Raw genomic sequence first — 19,785 nt, 5'->3', positions numbered from 1 at the left:
AAACTGTAATAATCATACAGAATTCAACTGCCTCTAAGAACAGGCATCTTACTTTAACAGTGCAACATTCATGTTGTACCTAGTACAGTGACTTGCACAGAATACTGAACTTAAGTTCAATAATGACCAGAAAGTGCCCTGGCTGATGTGGCTCACTGCACTGAGTGCCAGCCTGAGAACCAAAGCGTCACTGGTTCAATTCCCAGGCAGGGCACATGCCTGGGTTGTGGGCCAGATCCCCAGTAGGGGGTGCTCAAGAGGCAACAAAACATTGATGTTTCTCTCCCTCTTTCCCCTCTCTCTCTAAAAAATTAAAAATAAATAAATAAATAAAATCTTGGGGGGAAAAACCCCAAATGACCAGAAAGTGGCCATTTTCAATTCTGGAGTTTCATGCTTGGTAGGTAGCCATTTATAGTTTCTCAACAGACCACAGGTGAGCCTGATACACACTGAGAATGGAGAACCAGTCCTACCAGTCTAAGGAATGGTTACACTGTACTTGATGTATTATTTAAGAAAGTAAGAATTTACTATGATCTTTAAATGTGTTCGGTAAAACTTGTTTGTAAAAAGTTTGGGCAGGTCAAAGTGGAGTATTCACTTTGGTAGACAGCTTCTTCTCCCAAAAGGAGGAAGGAAGCTAAATGACATATTACTGATGGCTAATCATCACAGGATAATTTCTCTTGAAAGCATACAGATAAAATAAATAATGTGGTATGAAAAACCAGTAAACTCAATAAAGTCCAAGTTATGGGAATAAAAACATCTCACTAACTTAAACCAACGCAGAGTCTGGACACTAAACCTCTCTGCGCAGTATCATGTCCAAAACAAAATACTCACACTGATACTCACCTTTCTGAAAAATCAGAGTCTATAAATTCTCTAGCCCGTTTTCTATCACTAAAAAGAAAAAAAAAGCATAAAAAGAACACATATAACCACTACTTTATTTCATGAATAACTTATCATAATCTAATTCTACAATAAATATAACCAAACACAAAAACTAATCATTAAAGATATAATAGAAATAAGATAAAAACTTAAATTTTATCAAAGAACCAAGAAATCACATAACAACCCAGTTGGAAATGGGTTCAGTGAATCTTTAAGGAAGAAAACACTGCAGATTTACAAAGGATAAGGCGCAGAAAAGCTTCACGTGCTCCGGGATGACTGACTGTCACACCACCCCCAACATAAAGCTCAGCGGGGCCTGAAAACACTCAAACCCCGGTCATCTCCAGAGCCGGCCAACCCCACTGGCACACGCACGGCTTCCACCCCGTAAGCTCCCAGGGCTGTGCAGAAATCCAGTGACTCTCGCACCCACACGAGAGTCCTCAGAAATACTGGACCAAGGCCATGGAAGTACAGGTGAGTCTGCTATTCCTCTCATCCGATGATGGAAAAGTATGAATACACATGAAACTCTTCTGCCAGTGTGCGTGCGTGTGTATAGGTGTATGAACATGTATATGGCTCAAAACACTTTGCCAGGATTATTTCATTAATTCATTCAATATTCTTGAAGCAAGGAGATTTTTACTCAACCGAGATTTATTGTCTGGTGGCCAGACCTCACAGTTCTAAGTCAAAGATAGAACTAGTAGTGAAGCATTTGAATAACAATCTAAATCACTTCTTAAGTGACAATGAAATTTTGAGTCATTAATTTTACTGTCTTTTTCTTTTATGGAAACAAGAGGTGTTAAAATAAGTAGTGGGAAAAGGTTGGGGAAGGGTGTGTTACAGGCGAAGACGAAACGTGTGAAGGTTTGCTACCACTGACTTCACTGCCCAGTGTTTCAAAACATCCGAGGGGAAACTCAGTGGAAGTTACATATATTTGGCCTCTTTTCTTTAGTTAATTTTCCAGTTTTTAAAGAAGTAATTCATAGAAGAAATTCTGAATATAGCCAACACTTAATGTATCTTTTCTTATGTTTGTTAAAACAATATGAAATAAAGTTTTGATGTCTTCAAAGCAGCTAAGTAAGTTCTCTTTCAGGGCTGAAAAAAGTCAGAAGATTCAGGCACAAGTTATTATACTCTTTTTCTCTCTTGTAAAATGGTTGCTCCATAAATGGTTTATATCTAAGATATGAAGTGAAATAAAACAGGTGATTTTAAAGGAAACACATTGGTCTTTAAAAACTAGACTAATATAAAATGAGAAGAGGAGAAGACATGGTGGTGAGGAAAAACGTTAGAGCTTTTTTAAAAAAAGTTTTACGAATGGTAACTTGTACCGGCACTCTCACCTCGGGACCCAGCCCGTGGCTTCTGCTATGTGTGTCTGCGTGACCATCGCCGGTGCAGGGGTGTACGGGCTCCCGATCAGAACACTTCCGGAACTGGCTAGTCTCTGGGGTGTGCTTATAATCTGTACGTTGGACAAAGAAAATAACACTGTTAGTTATTAAGGAAAGCCTGCAGGCACAAAATAATGTTGACTGCTAACCCACATACCAGGAGGAAAATGCACTTAATATCAATCATCTAAATCATGAGCAATAGCTCTGATCCCTTTGTATGAATCAAAGCTCAGTGCCTGAGCACCAACATGAGGCCTCGGCGCAGGTTTCAGCAAGTGAAGAGCAATCTGGAAGGACTAGGCTGGCAACTGACAATGCTTTAAAAATCAGAAAAATGAAAAGCTTCCTTTGAAATTACAGAACCTAATTCCAGTCAAGCTTGATTTACTAGAACTGGGGTAATCAGATCTTCACAGTCCAAAATACATGCAAAGACAGGATACATTTTGAATTATTATACAGATGCAATTTTATCTTTTTTCAAGAGCATTTATTTCCTCCTGTTATGAAATTTTCTTCAAAGACATATTACGTTCCATTGTGTAAATTTACTATTCCCTATTAGATATGTATGGATATTCCAATTATTCAATATTATACAAAGTGCTGTGATAAATATTTTTGTACAATGATCTTGGCCTTACTTTCTATTTTCCAAGGTAAGACACCAGGAAAGGGGTGAATGGAGCTGAGGACATAAACTTCAAAAAGTTCCTTGGTATGTCTTACCAAACTGCTTTCCAGGTCTCCTAATTTTCATCAGTAAGAAGAACACGCCCCCAAACGTTTATAATAATGAATACAAAACAATTTGATGTTCTAAGAAAATCTTCAAAAGTATTTTCATTAAAAAAAGAAAAAACAGCCCTGGCTGGCATAGCTCAGTGGATTGAGTGCGGGCCTGCGAACCAGAGTATTGCGGTTCGATTCCCAGTCAGGGCACATGCCCAGGTTGCAGGCCAGTTCCCAGCAGGGGACGCGTGAGAGGCAACCATACATTGATATTTCTCTCCCACTCTTTCTCCTTCCCTTCCCCTCTCTCAAAAAATAAATAAATAAAATATTTTTAAAAAGACAGAAAAAATAGGGCATGCATGGTCCAGGGAATGGGTGTACTAATGAAACAAGACTGTCCTCATGTGGATAATGGCTGAAATGGTTGAAGGGGTTGCTGGGCAGAGGGCTCTGTTTTGTATACTTCGGAAAATTTTCATAATAGTATGGTTTTGTTTGTGTTCCAATTAAGAGAGAAAGGCATCAACATGGACATATATTTTGATTTTTTTAATTTTCATCTTATGTTTTAAAATTTTATTTACCTATTTTTAAGAGGCGCAGAGGGGAGGAAGAAAAGGAGAGAAACATCAATGCGTGGTTGCTTCTCATGTGCCCCCTACTGGGGACCTGGCCCACAACCCAGGCATGTGCCCTGACTGGGAATTGAACTGGCCACCCTTTGGTTTACGGTTGGCACTCAATCCACGGAGTCACACCAGCCAGGGCCATAGCAAGTTCTTAATAAACATTTTCTGAATGAGCACATTGGAGATGATAGACTTGAATTGGAAAGACAGGTTGGAAGCTCATGTGAGATGCAATGAGTTTTTAAACTAGGACAGACAGTGAGTCTTAAGAAACAAACTGAAGGAAAGTCAACAGAACTGATCAAGCACTGAATATAGGACGCCTCTGTAGGTGGTGAGTCAGGCATGCTTATAAAATTTAATTGTGAAATCCCAAATTAAAATGAGTGATAATTCAAGGTAACTACTTCTAATATTCAGTTGATCAAGGAAAATGAATATTAAAGTTCACCACCGCCCCCCAAAAAACCCAAAACAAAGACAACCTTAATGTAAATGTAATTGTGGTTTCTCAGACAATAGGTTACAGTTGGGCAATGAAAATCATGCCATCGACTGAACCTCGTTCTAGAGATTTTCTGCCCTCAGTCAGTGTGTCTTACGCACCACTGCCATCTACAGGAAGAAAGTCAAGGCGGCATCTGCATTCCGAAAGGAAAAGATCTAGACAGTTATAAAGTGTTACATTAAAGGGTTTCGTAAAATTGTAGTTTTCAATATCAGAAATGCAGTTTCAACCATATTAAAATAATCATAAGAACATACATGAGTTTTACACATATATCTGTGTATGTGTGTATATATATATATACAGATATTTGTGTATATATATACACACTCATGTATATATGCTCATAATAGTATTTCCAATACATATACAATATATATACACACTCATGTATATACTCACAAACACATACACTCACATACAGATACAGATACCTTTAAGAAAAGGGCAATTTTCTTAAACTAAAACAGTTACTGCTAGTTTCTATAAACACGAAAACCAAGTTTTTCTCTCTTTCAAGTTACTTTTGAAATTTCTATTTACTATTAAGATTTGGCTTCCAAAGAGACACGAAATTTAAATTTGCTATAAAAGGAAACGAGGGAGGTTTTATTCAAGAATTTCTAACTAAACAAATTTTTTAAAGATTTTATTTATTTATATTTAGAGAAGAAGGGAAGGAAAGAAGGAGAGAAGTATCAACATATGGTTGCCTCTCATGAGTCCCTCACTGGGAACTGGCCTGCAACCCAGGCATGTGCACTGACTGGGAATCAAACTGCGATTGTGTGGTTCGCAGGCCCGTGCTCAATCCACTGAGCCACACCAGCCAGGGCAACAAAATTTTTTTTTTTAATTATGAGAAATTGAAGGCAAAGGGACAATGTTCAAAAGAGGCAAGCAAGAGGAGAAGAAAGAAAGGGCTATGATTGGAGTTCTGCACCAACTAGGAGAAAAAACAGAAACTCTGATTCTGGCCCAAGACTAAGAACTGGAAAACCACCTGAGAATTCGGGAGACACATCAAGGCCTCGGGCCAGACTGGTTGAAGGGAGAGCCCCAGGTCTCTGTTCTGTATGACCTTTTTTTTTTTTTTTGCTGATTCTGAGGGCAGCAGTGATCGGGTAAGTATTCAACCTAATTGCTCATCATCGTCAGAACTGAAGTGTGTGAAGGCTTCCATGTACATCAGTTCAAATGGAAAATGGGGAGAGAAATTACATGTTTCCAAAAGAGAAATTTAAACCTCAGAGCATCACTAAAATACCACAACAGAAAACAGTATTTCAAAACAGAGGAGTACTATAAGGGCCAAACTTGTAATAGTTCGAGTATGTTTTTTTATTTTTGGGATTTATAGAAATCACATTTCAAAAAACAGACTTTAAAGTCAGGTGCCCTATCTCACTTGTTCCTACCGCAGTGGCCGATGAGCAGCACAATGCTAGCAAAAGTTTGAAAATACACCCTGAACCACCTTGAAGTGGAAACACTTACCTAAGCTTAAGTTTCTGTAGGGTTTGGAGTGAGGTTACATTCTTCACATAGTTATAGTAAATTGTGCAAGGCCTTTGGCTTGGATTCTGTAGATAACTAACAGTCCTCAAGCAATCAGGAAAAATGTCATGCCTGGAATGTCTCAAAATCTGAGACTTTCTGGAGCCATTAGGTATGGTTAAAAGGTGTTTTTTGTGTAAATAGTTTTGTGTTGAACAGAGTCCTCAGTACTGTACCTTACAGGCAAATTTTATCCTTACTGCTCTTTCGATGATGAGTACGGGCAAGCACTGACCACGAAGAGCTGCAGTTCGAGTGCTTACAAAGGTTTGCTGATGGTGGTGAAGCCATTGAAATTAGGCACAGTTTTTAGAGTAGTTACACGCAACTGTGCTGATAAATAAGGCTTTCTAAAGTGCTATGCACTTCAAGCTCTAACAAAATTAATGAAATGCTGTCAGAGAAACAGTTAAATAATTTCACATTTTCATCCATTATTTTTACTGTTAAAGATTTAAATAAATTGGCATTTAAATGAATTGCTGTTTCTCCCCAAATGTCCTTAAATCAAAGATATCAGACTAATAGCTCCAGATGTAGATTAACTAAGGGTCATATTCAATTTATGTGAGATTCTAGGTCAAAAAAAGGGAAAGATTTAAAATCTTTTTGAAAAAAAGGGAAGATTTATGTTTATAAAACACAACAGATTTCAAATCAATTTTCACCAAACAAGAAAAGCCTTGCGGACAGAGCAAAAGCCTTACTACACACCCAGAATCCGTAGTCAGATGCGTGAAAATCAAACACAGAAGAGCACACGCCTTCTTTGTCTCAGGATTTAATCAGTTACATTCAGATAAAAACAAAACTTCTTAAAAAACTGATTAAGAAATTAACTAGAAATCTGATCAACTACCTTCAGTGCAATTATCCTTTATATTAGTCTTACCTAAGCAAGGTTTCAAATTCTAAGATTGATGGGTGATTTTCTTACCATTTGGGGTCCAACATTCACATTTATTGGTCCTAAGGTTTTCGGTAAAATCTTGGTTGGTGAGTTGGTGCTGGAGACTGGATATGCGACAAATGAAATGTTACCTGAAATGGCATCAAAGCGCTGGGTTAATGTTCTGCGATATCAAGGCCACCTCTAACCCCAGGGTCCTGATCCTAGTTTGGTTTAAGTGATTTGTAATTGTCTTACAAGTAAATCATAAACAAGAAGCCTTACTGAAAAGCCATACCCATGACTGCTTTGTTGCAGTGAATACAATTAGTTCAGCTGAATGGGAAATCTGTAAAATAAAATAGTTTAGTCTACCTGATAATTAACTAACTACTGGATATGTAGCTGGTTTTTGTAGAGAAAAAATATTTAGAGAGTACATACATAATGCAAAGCACAGTTTACATCAGAGTTGAGAAATCAATCCAGTTAGGCCTTTATTAGACATCATAGAACAAAAAATGCATGAAGGAAAATGTGTCATAATTTCTTTATAGTATAAATACAAAATATTTTATACTGAAAGTTAACATGTTTTCAAAATACCGAGTTGGCAGTTTTTTGAGGCTTTATTACAACCGAGAAAAAAATAGGACTCTGCCTGGGTTAATAATGTTGGAAATTGTGGCACCTGTACAGTGTGTTCAAGTGATTTAGACACTTTAAACTTTAAATTAAGCTATCAAAGCACCACCCCCCCCAAAAAAAAAATAAGTCAGCCAGTAATCTCTGGAACCACCACATTAACTGCTCCAGACAATCTTTGGTTTGTGGATGTTTCTCCAGGAAGGTAACCGTAATCTGATACAACAAAGGAGAGATCACCCAGGAAGCATGTGAAGGACCAACGCTGACACTCTGGGGGGAACCCGGGGTTTAAGAGCAGGACTCCAGAAACACGTCCTTCTGGCCTCCGCCCGCTGACACGCCGGGTCCAGAGCTCCCAGAGCCCGCTCCACTCCCACCTCCTATTTCCCAGCAGACTCCGGCATCTCCTGCAGTCAGGGTACCTGACCACTGGGCCCAGTTACAGCTCTTCTGCCTCAACCTGTGGACTTATGGATATGCACCCGCGTATCTGTACTTATTTCTGAGTGGAAATTCTCACATAAATGCCTTCCTTCATGCCTGCTCTACATCTCCTGACTCCTCCTCGATCTCAGCCATGGGTTCCGTACTCTGTCTCCTGAGTTTTCAACAACGCCGTGGCTCCTCCCCTTCAGTTTCCCTCTGTCCATTTGTCTGTCGTATGTTGTTTTCCCTCAATACCCACGTTTTAAAATCGTCTGGGTCTTACCCTCAGGGCTGGTCATAGAATTGGTGCAGTCCACTTGGGCACCCGCCTGTTAAAAAGTTCTCCAGATGCTTCCAACGCAGAGCCAGGGCTAGGCACCACTGCCCTAACTGGATATCCTACTTCAAATGGCTTTCCTAGCCCCTCCACACATGATAACAAACCAGTCTTTCAACTGGAGAGACTCCTCTGGCCACTCCCCTTACGCTTAAGGCCTTCAAGGACCCCAGGACACTTCCTAAATGCCTTTCAGACTCCTGGATGTGACACAAAGCTCCTGCCTGGAGATTGCGCCCCTGCTCGCTTCCCGGCTTCACCTCCGGCTGTGCTCCCCCACACGCACCCCACACGCCAGTCAAAATACTGCAGTTTCGGCAAGACCCCGGTTCAATATGCCCTGGCTTTGGTGTGCGCCTTTCCTTCTGCTGAGGCAACTCCCCCCTCCTCACACTTCATACCACCTTCTGAGTTACTACCACGTGCCACCGTCTGCTCTAGAATCATCTCAGTAAGGCTCAGGACAACAGTGTGAAACTATGACCGCTGACCTCAATGTCCACGTGGAGACACTGAGGTGGAGCGAGGCTAAAGACTGGCACTAGGTCTCACTGCTGGTGAGGGCCTCGGCTCCAGCTCTGCTGCCTGTGCTCTGTGGGTTGCCTCCTCCCCGAAAGCTGTGCCCAGCCTCTGTGGTCTAGGTCCCAGACACCCTTCTTCCAGCTTCTCATAAAGCCTATTATCACTCACTTGCAGTTCTGCCGTAGGTGGTCCGTGTCTCAGCTTTGCATCCCAGCACCTGGTTGGATCCTGGGTAATAATTGGTGCATGAAACCATAAAAACTGATTAGCATAGACCTTTCCTAATCTGGACGCCAGACTTCCTGTAATGCAGCCTACAATATAGCTTTTTTAATTTTTAACAGGTACCATGACTTACACTAAGTGTGAAGTCAATTTAAATACTAGGTCCTTATTTTTGTTTATTGTTTTTAAAACATGACTGAACAACCAGTATTAGGAAATAAAGTTTCCTTACTCTGTAACTGTGCAACTGATTTTTATAAATAACCTACCTTATTAACTGTTAAACTGTAAGGTTATTATCAAAACTCCCTAACGATGGTTATCCACTAGTGTAAGAATCTACCAAACTGGAGGATAACAAGCGATGATTCTCGGGGAGAAACAGCTCTGTGCTGGACAGACAGGAGCCATGGACTCGGCCCCAGGAAGGAGAACACAACACAGATCCGTGTGAGGAGGAGCGCGGCCCTGGAAGTCTGGCTCTCAGATGGATTTGAAAAATGACCTTAATCCTGCTGAATGATTAAGATGAGACCATCTCTGACACACTGTGGTAGAAGCGAAAGCCAAAGACTTGCAAAAAACCATAAAGCAAACAAAAAAAAAGATAATTAAGGTTCGAAAGCAGGTTGACTCTAATTTTAAACCTAACACTAAAAAAATTAAGAATATAAAAAATTGGAACAATAATAAATAAAAATTAAACATTGGAATGTTATTATTAAATATTATTATAGCCAGACCTGTCAGGATAGTATAGTTAATCCAAGAGAATTTAGAAGGAACCTAATAAATTTGTTGAATTGATTCTATGTGGAAGCGTAAAGGCAGAGAACAGCCAGGAAATTGGGGGAGAAAAATAAGAGGAATAACAGAGAAAAGGGGAGCTTCAGCTTACCAGATTTCTGAACCACTGCATAGCTACAGTGGCTGGGATGATGTGATACTGGCTAAGAAGCAGATCAATAATTCTCACCATGCACAAAAATACATTGTAGAAAGATACAATATTTAAGTATGAAAAGTAAAACCTAAATGTATTAGCAGAAATGAAACCATTTTTAAAAATAATGCAGGGATGAGGAAGGCCCTTCCAAGCATGCTACAGAATTTAGAAACTTTAAAGTGAAAGCAGATGGGCAGATCTGACCACCTAAAAACCAGTGCTGGTATTTTCTAAGCAAAAGACCCAATAATTTAAAAGACAAATCTTGGAGTTGGTAAATAAATCCACAACACATTATACGTCATTTGATTACTATTTTTAAAACTTTCATTTACTTAACTTCCCACTTATAAATCAGTAACAATATATGACACCTCGGTGTAAAAATAAGCTGATTACATGAAGAAATATAAATGTCCAATGATCATATGAAAGAAGTGCTTAACTTTTTTTAAACAGATTTTATTTATTTATTTTTAGAGAGGGGGAAGGGAGGGAGAAAGAGAGAAACATCGATGTGCGGTCGTCTCTGGGGGCCCTCCCACTGGGAACCTGGCCCACAACCCAGGCAGGTGCCCTGACTGGAATGGAACCAGCGACACTTTGGTTCACAGGCCGGCACTCAATCCCCTGAGCCACACCAGTCAGGGAAAAATGCTAAAAGATGTAGCAAAATTGGTACATTTAAAAAGGATTTACTAGGCACCCACGACGTTATGTGTATGTCAAATACTAACGCTGAGCACCGCGGATACTCAATGCAGGCGCACTGTCCCCTGCACTCAAGGGGCTGAAACGCTCAGGTCGGCGCAGGCGTAATGGAGAGCCTCTCTGGAGGGTGGGTGGTCTAACGGCGCAGTAAGAGTGACGGAACTGTGTGTCAGAGTACACAATTTTAAGTAAGTGCTTTAAGAACAATTATACACATTTTAAAGCCTCTTTCTACCTCAACAAATACCCTTCCTTTCAGCTGTCCACCACTGCCCAGGTAGGAAGCTGATCCCTGGCCTCCACCACACCACAATTAACCATGGACGTGCCTTCGGCTGGATGTGCACGCTAATACACTAAGCAGATAGAACAATCACGCACGACCAAGGTTTGCAGCACTGTGGATAGAAGCAAAAACCTGGAAATAATTTAAATGTTTAAACATTTTTTGGTACATGTATATAATGGAATATTACACAGTCCCCCCCAAAATGCACATATGTACTGCCATGAAAAAAATGTTCTTATTAGAAGAGTATATAACCCCTGGCAGGTGTGACTCGGTGGATTGAGCACCAGCCTGTGATCGGAAGGGTCACCAGTTCGATTCCCAGTCAGAGCACATGCCTGGGTTGTGGGCCAGGTCCCCACTGTGTGTATGTGTGTGTGTGGGGGGGACGAATGAGAGTCAACCGATCAATATTCCTCTCCCTCTTTCCTTCTCTCTAAAACTAAACAAATAAAATCTGTAAAAAAGGGAGAATATAATTAGTATGATTCCATTTATCTTAAAAACTACATATACATACAAGTTTACACATGTGTGAAAAGTCTGGCAAGATAAATAGCAAAAAATTTAATAGAGGTTAGCTCTGGTGAGTGTGCTAGAGGAATGTTTTACTTTGTTTTAATACTTTTTTATTATTGAAAAAACATTCTGTAAACATGCATGCACTTGTTTTATAATTTAAAAAGCTACTGCCATTCTAAAGAAAAAAGAAGGAAAGTGAGACAATCAGCTACAGTTGCTGAAACAAGATGATCTATAAATGAGGTATCTGTATTTTTTTAATTAGTAAAAGTAAAATCTGTTTTAGAAGCAATTAAAGAGACTCCATTGGGGTTTCAATAATTGTAATATTCAGAAATAAAAGCCATATGTCTTTAGACAGTTTATTTTCATGGAATAAACTAGCAGCAGAAATGTAAGGTTTTGACTCAAAAGGACATATTTAAATAGGTTACAAACATCCAGTCTCACGAAATTCCAGCCAGGTTATGAAAGTAAATCAAACCAAGTCTGGACAACTTTTCTTAAGTACGTGGCCTTAATTCCTACCTTCTTGGCAACAGGGGTCCAATACTGTCCAGAAGCCAATTCCTGGCACTTGATGCATTTATTAAAAACAAACCTTTAAACATCTGCCTGGATCTTGGTTCTTGAAATTCCCTGAATTAACTGAAAGAGATCACTCACCCAGCTATGGAAGTGACTAGGAAGAAAAAGGTAAAACTTTATGCCAAATCTTGGTGCAGGCACAACATTTTGGCTCAAATCTTATTTTAATTTCTTGAGTAAATGAAATCTTTCTGCTTCCCATTAGAATTGTCTAGACACCAAAAAATTCTTTCACCCAGAAGCCTTCCAGTTCCAGTTCAATATGTGCAATTAAAATGAAAAACAAAATTCTAATAGCTGTGGATTATCTACATGATGCCATTGTAAAATTATTTTTTCACAGCACTAATTTTCGGGGGGAAATATTTTTGTTTTTTGCCAGAATTAGTTTTCGGGAAAACCTTCTTAACTAATGCCTGTATCACATCCTCCTAGAAGAACCAAATCAGTAAACTCACTGTAGGAATAGAAGAGGCCTATCTTATGGGTTCGTAAGTAAGTCGAAGCAGAAGCAGTGGCACATCCCGCCTGCACGGGGTCCAGCTGCACAGGACAAGCTAACCTACGGCCCCAAATAAAAGTTCTAACCTGACCTAGATTGTGGAAGGGTATGTGATTGTCAAATGTAACTCTACCAGATACATAGAAATTACACCTTAATTTTTAAAAAAATGATGGGAGAAAGTGACCGACACAATTTCACATTTATTAGTAAGAGGCTAACTACAGATTATACAGCCCTCTTGCTTTTCCTCTTCCGTTACCTCGATTGGAGCTGTATCTGACATTTTTATTCTTTAAACAGGTAGCTCGTGTATTTGTCTAAATGACATACCTCAAGCTGCCGTTCCTGTCAAGTCTCCTGAGTCGCCGCCATCATCCCCTCCCTGCGGAATCACTCTCACCAGCACGCAACAGGCATTACTTCTCCCACCTGAGAAACAGCAACACGCCCTCTCTGGCCAACCCGTCGCTACAGCAAGAGTCGCAAAGTCTGTCAACATTTGCTCTCTCCACTTCTCTGCCGTTTTTTCCCATCCCCTGCTGGGAACTGGCCTGCAGGGAACTGGCCTGCAACCCAGGTATGTGCCCTGACTGGGAATTGAACCGCCGATAGTCCGGTTCGCAGGCCCGCACTCAATCCACTGAGCTACAACAGCCAAGGCTCTGCTGTTTTTTTTTTTTTTAACCCGCTCCCACTTCTCCCCCACTTCACCGAAATAGCTCCTGTCAAGACCATCTTCATGTTGTTAAGTCCAACAGTCAACTCCCGTCTTCAACCTCCTTTAACCTACCAGCCCCCTTTGCCGCAGAGAGAATCACACCTTCGAGACACTCTTCCCTTGGCCTCCGAACTACCACCCTCTGTTGGCTCTCCTAACTCCCGGCCCCTCCTCTCCAGAAACATTCGGAAGGCCCTTGGCTTCGTCCTCCAACTCTTCTCTGTCAACCCCTTACTAGGTGATCTGATGGCTCTCACATGTATTTCTCCAGATTACACCTCTCTCCTGAACATCAAATCCACATATCCAGCTGTCACTTCTTGTACCTCTGTTTTGATGCTCACTAAGTAGCTCAAGCTTAACACCCAAAATCTGATTCCTGGCTGCTCTCCATCCCGCCCAGAAGCCTTCATCTCTCTCTGCGCCTCAGTAAATGTCAACTCCAGGCCCTGGTCAGTGGGGGGTGGGGGTGGGGGTGTGTGTCAATTGGTCTGAGCATCATTCCTCACGCCACTTCCGAGAGCTCTTTGTCACCTGTGCACTGGTTTCTGACCTCGTCACCTGTCCCCCTCCCCCTCCTCCACTCCACGGCAATCACAGCCTTCTTTGCTGTTCCTCAAAACACGCTAAGAGAATTTATGGCTCGTGGCCTCTGGCCTTAGTTTCCTTGGCCTGTAACTACCCCCTCCCCCAGGTATTTTTATCTGTGCCTCATTCCCCAGCTTCCTTCAAGTCTCTGCTCAGCCATCACTGTGTCAGAGATGCCTGACCAGCCTGTACCAGCACTTCCTCAAACTTACTACGATTTTTTCACCAATTACAAGCATACCTCAGAGATTCTGAGGGTTCCACTCTACGTCACTGTGATAGAGCGAATACTGCAGGCAAGTGAGTTATAATCTTTTTGCTGGTGGAGGGTCTTGCCTTCAATTTGTAAAAAAACAAACAAACCGTAACATCTGTGAAGCACAATAAAACTAAACACAATAAAACGAGGTATGCCTCCCATGGACATGCTGCACATTTATATTCACCAGCTTCTGCAATTAGTAGCTGCCCACGGCCCACCCACTCTCAGAATGGTAAGCTCTGCAAAGACAGCGGCTCTGCTGTCTCATTCATTGCTCCATCTCCAACATCCAGCACAGTACTCGAAACACAGCAGGGTTCCACGAGTGTTTGTTGGGTGAATGAATGAATGAATGAGCAAATGAACATCTGATGGAAGCCAATACATAAATTCACGGGACAAGAGCATACAGTGAAAACTAAGCATCCTTCCAGCACCAACTACCACTTAACCATTCGCTTCCCTAGTGATAACGACTGGTGCCAGTTCCTTTATAACCTTCCGGAAACGTTCCAGCCATACCTAGACATATATGCGTAAGTATTTTTCTCTTACATGTATGGCTGAGTACTGTATCAGTGTGCATGTTGCTTTTTTCCTCACTTAATAACAGGTATTTATCTTAGATGGCTTCCATACCTGTATATGTAGTTTGCCTCAGTATTTACTTTGTTAGTTACGTACTATTTCTTTTTATGCCTAGAGCAGATTATTTATTAAGCCCTTAGGAATGGATTAAGTATTACAAACATCTTTAAAAGGAAAGTCTTTTATTACTAAAAATAACACTGTAATGAGTGTACACACACACACACACACACACACACACACACACACAGTGGCCGCACTGACTCGCACCCCCTTCACGGAGCACGGAGTGCCCATGCCCACATATCCTTACCAACTCAGTGTGTCATCAGATTTTACTTCTGTGAAAAGTAGTGTCTGATGTGGCTATTTCGGTTTTATTATGAATAAGGCTGACTTGTTTTGTTTAAAAGTCACCAAAATGTTCCTTCCTGAGAGTTATGTCCATCTTTCTATTGGCTGTGGGTGATTGTTTTTTTTATCGGTAGACCCTCTGTAAATACTGAAGGAGTAAGTATATCCTTTGTTATACCCAGTGCAAATATTTTTACCAATTTCACATTTGTCTTTTGCTTTCATATATGATTTTATGTGCACATTTAAAAAACATAGTCAACTTTACAGTTCTTTCCTCTTATGACTCTTACGTCATACATAAGAGGGTCTGTGAATATGTTTAAACACAGAAACAAAGGAAGTCCGATTTACTCACAAGTGCATCCTTGCTCCCCACCCTGGAGGCGCACATTGTACCCGGACATGCTGTGCGTGTTTCACTTATCTTCCAGGCTTGCTATTTCCAGCCGGATATGCTGTTCTTTGAAATTAATTATCATTAATTATATGCTAAGAGGGTATAAAATATCCCCCATGTTTTCTTCTGATTCTTTAATTCCTTCATTTTGAATTTTACCCCCTTGATTCAACCTGAAATTATTTGATGTGAGAAGTGCAAAATCCGATTTTCTTTCCCAGATGGCTACTTTCATGAATAATGCACTCCCCCTCTCTCTTGCTGATATAAAATGCTATCTTGATCGTTTTACTTATTTGGATTAACTTATTTGCCTTTCTATTCTGCTCCACTGATCTACTGCTCATGGGACAGTGTCACATGCTTTATTTCATTAGTGATTAACATTTCCATCAGAAAATAAGCAGTCAGAAAGTGTCAAACATGTCTTTCCATACTGTCCTTTTAACTGCTTGTTATACCTGTTGTAAAGGACGACCGATTGGTTTCAAATGTATTACCAATGAGATCAAGTCAGAGGTTGATTCTGGAATAGGCCAATTCATTTTGTGATGAGAAAAGATTTCATAACTTTTAACCAGCCATCTAGAAAACAATGTATGTCATGGAAGACAGTGGTCGAGGGAGAAATGGTATGGATGGCTCTGGGGATAGCTGACCACCTTTATTTAGAAAAAAAATGACTCAGGCCCAACAGATCAATAGCACTATCTTCATAAATGAAACACATACGAATACTTTATAATTAATAGGAAAGACAGCATATCCAACTGGAAATATAAAAACTAAAGTAGCTTAGCCATATATACAGTGTGTAGGTCAGGATTAAAGGTAAATAAATAAAACCTTGCAATTACTCTGACTTCCTTAATTTTTAAAAAAGATTTTATTATTTATTTTTAGAAAGATGGAAAAGGAGTAAGAAAGAGAGGGAGGAACATCAATGTGAGAGAGAAATATTGATTGGCTGCCTCTTGTACACGCCCCTACCAGAGACCAAACCCACAACCTAAGCATGTGCCCTGACCAGAAACTGAATCACCAACCTCTCCCGGGTGATTACGCCCAACCAACTTAGCCACACCAGTCAGGGCTGACTCCATTTTTACATTTAAACATACTCATTTTTTTTAAAGTTTTTATTCCATTTACAGCTACAGGTAGTATAGCTATAAGGCGCATTACCCAGCTGCACATTATAACGCTGTCATGTTGCATTTCATTGCATTTATGCTCAGTCATGTTCACCAAACTTCTGAAGAGTAAATCCAAACGCTATTACCATCAGTAAACTTTTAACTTGGGCAGCCACGAACAATACCACTATAAATGGGAGGGGTAAGAAACAGGCTGAAAGTTCGTAACATCTCCCAAGTACTCGCATGACAGTTAAAGTGGCCTCCAGAACACCCCCTGTGCATTTGGTTCCAAAAGAGAGATCAAACACCCTCTACCGCACAGGCAGGGGTGGATCTGAAACGCGCCTTCCCGCAGATCCCAGGCACGGAAGCAAAAGCCCCCGTGTTTCTGCGCTGTCAGAACACAGGACTCCCAGGAGCCCCCCAAAGGGACCACCTAACCAAAATCTTCCCATGAACCCAGGAAAAGATCCTTGAAATGGCCCCAACAAGAAATAGCTCTACAGCCCGAAGGGCATACTCCTAAATAGGTCAATAAATCTCTCTTGTCAGACTTCCCTGTATACTTTCTCTGGAGGATGAAATCTGTTCCCTTGGCTTTGACAAGCATTTTTCCTTGGAGGACATCTTTTAAAGCGATCAGGAAACTCCTTTATCTGGTATCCAGAACCATAAATGCCCTGAATTCTTCAATTTGAAAGGAGAGAAAAAAAATTCTTTCTCCATCTTCCCACATGTCAGGATTTAAACAGTACCTCTTCATTTCTTAAATGAACTCCTTAATTCAAGCTCTGCTATCTGGACTATCATAATTGCTTTCATTTAGTTCATCGAAGTTCAAAGCTAAAAGATCTTAGAACTCACTTACTCCATTCTCACTAGGTTTCTTTAGCAGAACCCCTCCCTTTCAATATTGTTTCAATGTCCGTCCAAAAACATTAGTCTCATCTACAAAGTGATCCTGCTGCTTTGTCACTGGCTTCTCTATCTCTGGTTAAAACCTGCCATTTTGTCCTTTTTCTATTATCTTGCTTAGTCAAGGAAACCTTTTAATTCTTATTTTTCTCATTTCTCTTCCACCTGCTTAATGAGAATTCCCATTTTAGGACAACATGCCTTCTGATTAATAACTATGTAAGTTCACCACGAGGCCTCCAATCACTCGGCTCTCCCAGTCCTTCACGGCTATTCTCCCCGAGGGGGCCCGGTCAGAAAGCGCAAGGGAGAGAGGAGTGGGTCGTGTTCCTCTTACTCAAAGTACACATTCTTGAATTCCACTTGGCACCTAAAAAGTCTGAAAATAGGTAGGAGTGCAAATTATTTTTATTTTTTAAAGAGATTTTATTTATTTATGTTTAGAGAAAGGCAAAGGGAGGGACGGGAGGGGGAAAGACAGGGAGAGAAAACATCAACCCATTGCCCCTCACGCGCGCCCCCAACCAGGGACCCGGCCTGCGGGCCAGGCACGTGCCCTGACCAGGAACCAAACCTGCGACCTTTCAGTTTGTGGCATGACCCACTGACCCACCAGTCAGGGCTGGGAAAGAGTATTGTTAACAAGAGCCTCAAGTGATTTTTATGATCAGACAAGACTGGCAAAGACTGCTTCAAGTTTTTTTTCTTTGTTCAAGGGCAGGAAGTAATGAAGTATTATGGAAGTAGATTCTATTATACTTATTTCTATTTTCATTTTAAGAAGAGAAAGGGCTTCAATCTCCTTTTGGTAAATGTTACATCTTTTCAGTATTTAACTATTTTCAACCACTACTAGTCCCATCACCGTAGCCAGCACACCCACCAGATGGCACACAGACGCTGTCTGCGTGCCCAGGGAAAGGGAGTGAGCTGAAAGCTCACTTTATCTTGAACCAGCAGCCGCAGTATTGGCTAGAGGAGATCAAGGCAGCGGGGCGCAACCACAAGGACCAGAGTTTACGAGCATTAGAATACCCAAGGGCTCTTACTTGGAAATCATTCTCATGAAGAAGCCCACGACCACTCTGAAATGGTGCCCTGCCCTAGACACTGTTAGTTAACAAAGAAATCGTTTTAAATTTACAGTCAAGAGGTATTGTTCTAATCCTTATAAAACATGCCAAAGACTACAGACGGATCTAGAATTTAAAAGTTCCGTTCTTAAAAATACATTTAAAACTTAGACACAAACTCAGAAAGACTAAAGACCCATGATTTAAAGTTTCAAAGCAGTTCTTTCTATTTCTTAGCAAATACAAAAATTATCAATGTATTCCACAGTACTACACTGAGCAGCTCATTCAAAACTGCAATGTTATCAATATTCTTATTTCAACACGTTCCACTGGAGGGCTATTATTATTATTATTTTCAAAGATTTTATTTATTTATTTTAGAGAAGGAGAGGGAGGGAGAAAGAGAGGGAGGGAAACATCAATGTGCACCCAGACTGGGAATTGAACCAGTGACCCTTTGGTTTGCAGGTTGATGCTCAATCCACTGAGCCAAACCAGCGAGGACTGGAGGGCTATTATTGAAGCTACATTTAAATCATATTGTGAAGAGCAAGAAATTTTAAAGGTTGACATCAGTATCAATAAAATCTTTTGTATTAAAATTTTATGCATGAAAAGATTTTGCAAACCTTTATAAATTCCACTAGGTGTACTTGGCACACAGTAAGTGCTCAGTTAACAGTCTATTGTTCTGTCAGAGAAATTTGCCAAAAGAGTCACCAAACTTTGCAACACAAGAGAGCCAAGTGCCAAAAGGAAAGCCCCCCTGCTGATGATCTCTAGCTTCAGAGTCAAGGTCCAAAAAGTTCATTTGAAAATTGGTTCCTTGAAACTTGGTAGAAAGAAGTAATTCTATTACATGATAGGTTCCTGGACCTATCAGCACAAGAGAGTTAATATACTTAAATGCAGTGGTACCTTGGTGCTTGTTAATTCGTTCCGGAACTCGTGCCGAAAAATGAAGCATTTTCTCTTTCAGGACGGCTTCGTGACTCATACAAGTTCTAGCGAGTGTGATGAGTCCCGAGCCAGCGCAGAGAGCCGAAACGTTTTTTCTCGTCAAAATGTGATAGGACCAGGGTTGACGAGCTCTGAAGCCGACGAGTAGTGAGGTGTGACTGTATATACTTAAAGCACAATACACATACTATTTTACCTGCTCCTAAATGGTAATATAAACGTTTTCTTTTTAAAAAAATACAGGCATCAGACAAATCTCCTGACTTCCACCCGAGATTGCTTCAAATTGCACACACATATGTAAGGCAGGGAGAACATCCACATCGGTCACTCTCTGGGTGTTCCGACTGGCAGAACAATGAATCGAGTTCAGGCTCCGATTTCCCAGACCTCAGCTTTGTGCTAAAGAGTTCCTACGTAA

At 40.7% G+C, this 19,785-nt stretch overlaps 1 protein-coding gene across 10 annotated transcripts in view; it reads right to left on the bottom strand.

The window, feature by feature from the left end:
- The window catches only part of TFDP2 (transcription factor Dp-2), a 158,217-nt gene that overhangs the window by 30,981 nt on the left and 107,451 nt on the right, over window positions 1-19,785 (bottom strand). For 5 of the 10 annotated variants that reach the window (XM_037139379.2, XM_037139380.2, XM_037139384.2 and 2 more), the window contains 3 exons: window positions 6,694-6,797; window positions 2,274-2,395; window positions 862-909 (listed from right to left, as the gene is read on the bottom strand). In XM_037139379.2, the coding sequence (XP_036995274.1) occupies window positions 862-909; window positions 2,274-2,395; window positions 6,694-6,797 (274 nt within the window). Of the gene's footprint in view, window positions 1-861; window positions 910-2,273; window positions 2,396-6,693; window positions 6,798-8,746; window positions 8,807-19,322; window positions 19,532-19,785 lie in introns of those variants that run through there. The other 5 variants (XM_037139374.2, XM_053669140.1, XM_037139378.2 and 2 more) reach the window with 3 other exon arrangements.

This window comes from Artibeus jamaicensis, unplaced genomic scaffold, assembly GCF_021234435.1.
Source record: "Artibeus jamaicensis isolate MK-2021 breed Jamaican fruit bat unplaced genomic scaffold, CSHL_Jam_final contig_519, whole genome shotgun sequence".
In the NCBI taxonomy this organism is placed as follows: Eukaryota; Metazoa; Chordata; class Mammalia; order Chiroptera; family Phyllostomidae; genus Artibeus; species Artibeus jamaicensis.
This window is presented reverse-complemented; position numbering and strand designations above follow the sequence as displayed.